We start from the raw sequence: 8,001 nt of genomic DNA on the forward strand, positions 1-8,001 counted from the left end.
TCAACTGTCATAAATGTGTGTTAATTCTGTTGACTGAGGAGCCTGTGTGTTGACTGTTTGTTATAACTGATTTAATACAGTCGACTCTATTAGTAGGTCATTCAACTGTGACTGATTGGAAAACTATAAATAGAAACAGAACACGATTTGTTCTGAGACTTTTGTGATCTAACATTTTCATTGTCAAGTTTTAGAGAAAGCTCTTAGTTTCAGACGCTCCAAGAATTCTCCAAGAAGGCGGTGGTGATCTTTCTTGAGAGATATTCAGATTAAGGAGTCGATTGCGCTTACTGTTTGATCAACATCTGCACAAAGAAGGTACTTCTGGTTTGATCTTGAAGGCTTGGCATCCTGTGAAGACTGCTGCATTTGACTGAAGGCTTGGCAACCTGTGAAGTGTGTTGTGTGTTAAGTCCCTAGCAAGTGCACCAGATCGTTATCAAGTAATATAAATGGGTAAGTCCAATTATCGTTTCCCAAAGGACTCTTAGGCCTTACTTTTCATGTAAACTAATCGCGTAAGACTTGAGAAAAGAATTAAGTTGAGTTGTTAATGCAAAGAACAAAAGTAAACATGCAAATGCAATGATTCAATTGGTTTTAAGAAACTATGGATGAATGGAGTTGTTGGTCATATTGTCACGCAAATTTTCTTGGTCTACCCTTAACCCAATCCCTTGGTGAAAAGCGCCTATTACTAATTACCGACTTGCTATCCCTAGCCTCCTCTAGCAATTAATAATGCATGATAAACGGATGGAAAATACAATTGATCGTCCTACCCCTATCCCTAAGCAGTATTAACATAATCAAGGAATTCAACACCAGTTCATGACATTATTGTACGTCCCCGTATCAATAAAGACAAACAACATTTACCAAATGAGTTAAACGATAAAAGCATTTAGCAAAGGTGAAGAACCCAATAATTGATAAATCAAGCATATGCAAGCATATAAAATAAATAAGAATTTGGATATATGAGAGTTTCAAAAGATTACATTGTTCCCCAGCAACCTAGGGTTTAGTTCACCATAATCATGGTGAAACTAGATGAAATATGATGAAAGAATGGAAGAAGTAACCCTAAACTTGGTATATTGGAGCCTAAGCATCCAAGGAACCTCCTCCAAGGTGTGTGGAATAACTCTGGACGTTTCTCTCTCCCAAAAGAATATGTTTTGATTCGCACTAGGGCTATATATAAGCCCAAAAAGATAAAAGAAAGATTACATAATCTAGCTAATAAAAACAGACAATCGCCCAAGTGCTTAACGGTTTCCCTCTTGCCGCTTTGACCGCTCAATTGTTAGTTTGGCCGTTGAGCGATTTCCCTCTAATCGCTCTGAGCGCTCAGCAGTCCATTCTAGCGCTCAGTGGCTCATTTGACCCTTCTTTTCATCATTTCTCTCCTTCTTTCATGGGTATAAGTCGACCTTACTTCACTTCCATCTTCAATTCACCTTAAAACCCTACAAAACAATGTAAAACAAGCATAATATCTCTAAAACCAACTTTTGACTCTCATAAGACACAACTAAGCGTTTTACTTGATTTAATGCTCATTCTAAGCCATAAAGGGTGTGTTTTAATATCAAATTTAAGTATGAAAATAACAATTCTTAGATCGTTATCACAACCCCAAACTTAGAACTTTGCTTGTCCTCAAGCAAACAAGATAAAACTTGGCTTTCCATTTCTTCATCAAAATAATTCACATTGTTCAAAATTCCTTTTTCTCACAACAAGTTACTATACAATCCAAATTTCAGTGGACTCCTATAAAGATTCATGCATGCTTTCGATCCAATTTAGTTCACATAATAAATCTTTTTCCAACAGATGTTTTGTTCATGAATGATCAATCAACTAAGCATAAATGTAAACATGGATTTAACAATTCTCACTAAGCAAGTGTTTCACTCAATCTCTCAAGTGTTTAGGAGGTCACTCTACTCTCTATTGTTCACATGTCACATAAAACAATATTGCCATTCATCTAAAACAATCAAAATCTTCACATGCTAATGTCATCACAAGGACTTTTTCCAAGGCTTGTATTGTGGCTGGGCTATCAATAAAATTGGTTTTTCTGGAATACAAAATCCTTGAGTTAAGAGAGTTTAAATCATCATTTAAAGTTCAAGCATACTCTCTTTTTAACCAATCTCATTCATACCCAACTTCTTCCCTTTCCTTTGTACATTGAGTTCACTTTTCATGCTTTTTTTTCTTTTCTTCTTTTCTTTTTCTTTGTCATGCATTTTTCTTTTTTACTTTTGAACTCAATGCTTTTTCTTTTGCCTTTTACTTTCCCCATACAACCCCAAACTTGAACCTTTTCAACACATACAATTATCCTCAACCCAACTCAAGATAATTCAATTCAAACAAGGGTTTTCATACTGTTTAAGGCCAACGTTCAAAAAAGGTATATCATTTAAAATTCTTTGGGTGAAAATTTTTCTAAGTAAGGGCTTTCTAAGCATGGCCTTGATCATATGACATACACATGTGCTAAAGGTTCAAAAACAGTTATTTTCATACTTAATTTTGATATCAAATGCACCCTTTTGACTTAGAAACTTGCTTGGAATCATGATTTTTCTTTAGTTTTCTAAATAAAAGAGTTTAAGACATGTTTTATGATTTTTTCAATAAATTCCCTTGATTTTGTAGGTTTTTGAAATTATTCGAAAGAAGGGTTGAAGTACCAAGCAGTTATCGTGCAGAAAAGTCAAACAGAATGCAGAAAAGTCAACCAGTTGACCAGAATGTTGACCAGAGCCGTTGTCTGGCGACCAGGCGGTGCCGCTGGGCGATTTTGTAGCTTGAGGCAAACCGCCGGGCGGTGGCGCCACTGAAGGGAAACCGCCGGGCGCCATAGTGTGACGCTGAGCGGTGGTCTACTGGGCTTGGACCCGTTTTCTGCGATTTTTATGATCTGTTTGGGCTTGGGCTTGTTTTATATCATTTTTATGCCCTATTTAAAGGCCAGAACGTCTTAGGGTTTGTATCTTTTGATGGCTTAGGCACAGAAACACGTTTTTCAACCCTTTGGGGTAGATTTGGAGATGGTGACAACTCTCCTTTTCTCCTTTTTAGGGTTTGTATCTCTTTCATTCCATTATTCACCTAGTTTCTCCATGACGATGGAGAACTAATCTTATTTGTTGTTGGGGAAAGATGTAACCTCTAAACTCTCATATATCGATTTTCTTATTTATTATATGCTTGTCGTATGCTTTAAATATCAATTGTTGGGTTCTTATCTATGCTTAAAGCTATTATCATTTAACTCATTCGACAACTGTTGTTTGTCTTTATTGATACGGGAACGTACGGTACTGTCATGAACTGGTGAGAAATTCCTTGATTAAGCAATACCACCTAGGGATAGGGGGATAGGACGATCAATTGTTTTTGCTTCTGTTCTTAACGCGTTATTAATTACTAGGGGAGGCTAGGGATAGCAAGCCAGTAATTAGTAATAGGCTCTTTTCGCCAAGGGATCGGGAGTTGAAATTAATGATAATATGTGTGAAATGATTAATGATGTATTTGCACATCATTGCTCTGACAACGACATGGTTGATGATGATGAGATAGGTGCAAAGTTAAGTAATACTAAAAGTCATAATGGAACAGATTTTTTTGAATTAATGCAAGATGGACAACAAAGCTTATATGAAGGATGTGATAAATATTCAAAGCTTTCTTTCTTGGTGAAGTTGTATCACATCAAATGTCTATGTACAATAAGTACTAAAACTATGTCTATGATAGTGAAGTTGCTATCAGACACATTTGAATATGATAAAAATCCAAATACATTTTATGAAGAAAAAAAGTGATTAACAAGCTTGCTCTTTACTATACCAGAATTTATGTTTGTCTGAATAATTGTATGTTGGGGGTTAGAAAAGAAAAAAAAAATTAAAATAAATGCAACCCAAATAATTTATTTAATTGATCGTAAATACACAGATGGACAAAATATTACAATGCGAACAAAGTTAAAGAAGGATTCTATTAAATTTGGAACAACTCAAAGACAAATAAATAAATTATTTTTCTAGATAACGTTTTAAAAAGTAAACGTTATTAAGATTTGTTCTATTTTCCTACCTGTAACTTGTGATACTATTTTACCATATTTCGTGCTATATTTTACTACTCATGAGTATGATTAAAATTTCATGTTGATATTACTATAATATAATATATCATCTCTTGTTCACGTTGATTATCATAAATGTTAAATAAGCCAACTAGTAATAATTATCATAGTCTCCGAAGTTGACAAATTTATGTTGTAGTACTTTGATAAGGGAGGCTAGTTTCATATACCGAAATGATAATAAGGTGATAAAAAAAAATGATAGTTTTAAGATTTATCTTTTTTCAGTTGAATACTTTCAGAAACTAAAATGAAAGTTTGAGGTAAGTCAAAATGATGATGAGGCCACCTGCATGTTGTTACATGGCTTTGATGCGTTATGTGTGGAAAAATGAGGGGATTTGTCTTAGAAAAAGAGAGGAAAAAGAAAGATAGAATGCATAAGATAAGTGCATAAATATAGTAAAGATTCGAAAAACATCCTGATGAGCTGGTATGGTCTCCTCCTCCTCCTTCCAAGAATAACCACCACTCAAAGATATACCAATTTTGAATTACACCACCTTCTTCTCTCTTATCCCCGCTGCTCCAATCCACCACCTAACGCCCTCATCAGAAGGAAAAATGAGGTAAGGAATTTTCAGCGTTCTTTTCTTTCTTTTTTTTCTGGTGAGGGCGTCATCATCTTCATCCACTTCGCATCTTTCCAGTAAACCCTTTCAGGGGGAAAACTAAAACAACCAACCATGCCTACTTGCCAACCCTAACCATAATTCCTTCACCCTCTCAACTTCCTCTTCAACAAAATACGCCTTATGGCTATTACATTCCGATAACAGCAACATATAAATAACTGCAAGCCTTTCCTCAAAGAAAACAAGACCGTGCAACTGTCCCTACGAGGTAGAGGTTTCTTTTCTATTTTTTTTTGTTTTATTGCTGTTGTTATTATTATTTAGATGGAGAAAGTAGAGAAAAAGGGAAAAGAAACCAAAGAAAAGAAGTGGACGCGGAAACTGGAGTTACCGTCGATAATGGGGAACCCGAAGAAAGAGGTTGCATTCGACGACGACATATTGGCGTCACCGAGGGATGTATTTGGGGTTCCCGTTTCGGGGACGGATTCGGACAGCACGGGGAGCAGCAACTACAATGGGCTTGGATCGCCCGGGGTAGTCTCAAATCGGTGCCTGAGAGACCCGCAGAACCAGCAATGGAAGACGATGATCGACGTGTTGAGGTTCAAGTCCGTTAGAAGATTCTCGACTATTCCTCTGCTTGGGGCGAGTTACGAGATCTCGCGCCGGAGCCTGAGGAACAAGTTGGCTCGTATTCGACCTGCCAATGACGAAGATGATTTGGATTCTTGTATTGACATTGACGGCATTGCCACCAAGCCTTCTTGGAGAAACTTCAATTACGCTGACCTCGTCGCTGCAACCGACGATTTCAACCCTGGTATGAACCAAAGCCAAATTATGCATCCTTTTTTCGTTTTCACTTTTCAATTTATGCACGTTCTTTCTGCACAATTTAAGGGTTATTTGATAATTTATGGTATTTACGGCTGCGTCTTCATTGAGTTGGTTAAGAAATGCTTGAAAATTTTTTGGCTTAATTGAGCGTTAGATATGTAATATAAATCAGTACTTGGTACGTTTTCACTTATATATCATCATTATTTCACAGATTTTTACACGATTTTGGAGATTGGATATTGTATGCGCATGTTTATATTTGTGTTTATGCAGGGAACATGATCGGAAAAGGTGGTCATGCTGAAGTCTACAAAGGATGCTTACCTGATGGTCGAGTTGTAGCAGTTAAGAGGCTAATGAGGAATGAAAAGGACATCGAGGATACAGTTGGTGATTTCTTGTCAGAGCTTGGAATCATTGCTCACATTAACCACCCAAATGCAACACGCTTGATAGGGTTTGGGATTGACCAAGGTCTCTATTTTGTTCTACAATTGGCCCCACATGGCAGCCTTGCCTCTATGCTCTTTGGTGAAGTTCTGCCTATACTCCCACTTCTCATTTCATCTCTTCTACTTTCAAGCATAGACAGACTCCCTATGAATGGTGTTAAGGTTACATGGCTAATAAAAGTGACACGTAATATTTCAGGACCTGAATGTCTGGAGTGGAATATAAGGTTTAAAGTGGCTGTTGGGGTTGCAAAAGGATTACAGTATCTCCACCACGATTGCCCGAGAAGAATCATTCACAGAGACATCAAAGCCTCAAATATATTACTCAACAACGATGATGAAGCTGAGGTACTTTGCGTCAGTCTACAATATACTATTGTGTACTTGATCATTGTTTTGTGGAAAGGTAAAAAAAAATTCTTGTGATAAACTGCAGATATCAGACTTTGGATTGGCAAAGTGGCTCCCAGATAAGTGGGCTCACCATGTTGTCTTCCCAATAGAAGGCACATTTGGGTACGCATTGCAGCCTTTGCTTTTCTTTGCATATTTTCTTCTCATTGCCACTCCATTTACTGAGAAGCTGCATGATCAATGGCTACAGATATTTAGCTCCGGAGTACTTTATGCATGGAATAGTTGATGAGAAGACTGATGTTTTTGCATTTGGGGTTTTGTTACTCGAGCTTATAACAGGGCGGCGAGCAGTTGATTCAAATAGCAGGGAAAGTCTTGTGATCTGGGTAAGTCCTGAAAAGCTAGCTCTATTAAAATTCTTAATTAGGGAAGATCAGATTACAAAAGTATATGTTGGATATGGTAATAACTTTAGAAAGACAGAGACTGACCAAGTTGTGCTTTGATCAGGCCAAACCACTTCTGGATGCAAAGCTGGTCCAAGAATTGGTAGACCCCAGATTAGGAGCTAATTATGATCTGGCCGAAATGAAGTGTTGCATGGCAACGGCTTCCTTGTGCATCCATCACATGTCCTCTAAGCGGCCATACATGGATCAGGTGAACAAACGAGAACTCTTCCTCATTCATATTGTGTTAAGTTATAGAATGACATGCCTCATTGATTTTTGTGTAATATATATATATATATATATACATATCAGGTTGTGCAGCTACTGAAAGGAGAAGAGGTGCCAGTAGAACTGAATCACAACTCAACTACTCCAAGATCACTCTTGATAGATGCATGTGACCTGGAAGATTACACTTGCTCTAACTATTTGAACGACCTGAATCGCCACAGGCAATTACTGATGGAGTGATGCATTTATGGGAGCTGTGTGCATGTATTACCATTGTGTCTGTTGAATCTTGTGGAATAATACTTGTATAGCAGTGTGTATTAGTGTGTATTAGTGTGCACGCGTGTGGTGAAGATGACAATGCCAGAAGCTGGGGTCCTTATTGAGGCATGGGAAAATATCTTAGGTTGTAAATTGGCATCATGAACTTGTACTGAGCACCATAGTCAAGAAGCAACCATTGTATATGGTTAGCTTACAATTAAGGACTAAGGGTCTCTCTACAAATATTTTTAAACAAAACAATCTAATGACCAAATCATCCGCCAGTGAGCGTCTGTACCTTTTTTATTCTATAGTGATTAGTAGTACCTTTCAAACAATTTCATACCAAACTCACTCTCATTCTCACAAGCTTCCTTTTCCATTTCTCCCATTCTTTTTGCTGGATTCACTTCACCAACAAATAACACTCTTTTTGTCAATCCCTTCTCTAATTTTTATTTTCTGAGCATGCAATTTTATCAAAATTCAAAGGCCAGCCATGCTGCATTTACAAGAAGGGATCTCAAATTTAAGAAAGGCATCACAATGCAAAATAAATAAAAAATACCTGCAACAATAATTTATCTCTCATAGCATTACTTAATCCCCAATCTTCTAAATTTGGGTGCTACTACATGGATCAA

General features: G+C 37.1%; 1 protein-coding gene across 1 annotated transcript; it reads left to right on the forward strand.

The window, feature by feature from the left end:
- The first annotated feature begins 4,521 nt into the window (after positions 1 to 4,521).
- On the forward strand, positions 4,522 to 7,754 carry LOC106780764 (receptor-like cytosolic serine/threonine-protein kinase RBK1). Its single transcript, XM_014669072.2, has 7 exons — positions 4,522 to 5,578; positions 5,872 to 6,129; positions 6,250 to 6,401; positions 6,490 to 6,569; positions 6,658 to 6,796; positions 6,921 to 7,070; positions 7,175 to 7,754. Exons 1-7 carry the CDS (start codon positions 5,080 to 5,082, stop codon positions 7,331 to 7,333), a joined length of 1,437 nt encoding a protein of 478 aa, XP_014524558.1. The 5' UTR covers positions 4,522 to 5,079; the 3' UTR covers positions 7,334 to 7,754.
- Positions 7,755 to 8,001: the final 247 nt, after the last annotated feature.

This window comes from Vigna radiata, unplaced genomic scaffold, assembly GCF_000741045.1.
Source record: "Vigna radiata var. radiata cultivar VC1973A unplaced genomic scaffold, Vradiata_ver6 scaffold_208, whole genome shotgun sequence".
NCBI lineage: Eukaryota > Viridiplantae > Streptophyta > Magnoliopsida > Fabales > Fabaceae > Vigna > Vigna radiata.

What these genes read in the sequence shown, in the direction of transcription:
- LOC106780764 (XM_014669072.2), top strand. Translation starts at nt 5,080, where the DNA reads ATGGAGAAAGTAGAGAAAAAGGGAAAAGAAACCAAAGAAAAGAAGTGG. An exon ending in ACAACGATGATGAAGCTGAG is followed by an intron (nt 6,402 to 6,489) that starts GTACTTTGCGTC and finishes GATAAACTGCAG; the next exon opens with ATATCAGACTTTGGATTGGC. An exon ending in CCAATAGAAGGCACATTTGG is followed by an intron (nt 6,570 to 6,657) that starts GTACGCATTGCA and finishes CAATGGCTACAG; the next exon opens with ATATTTAGCTCCGGAGTACT.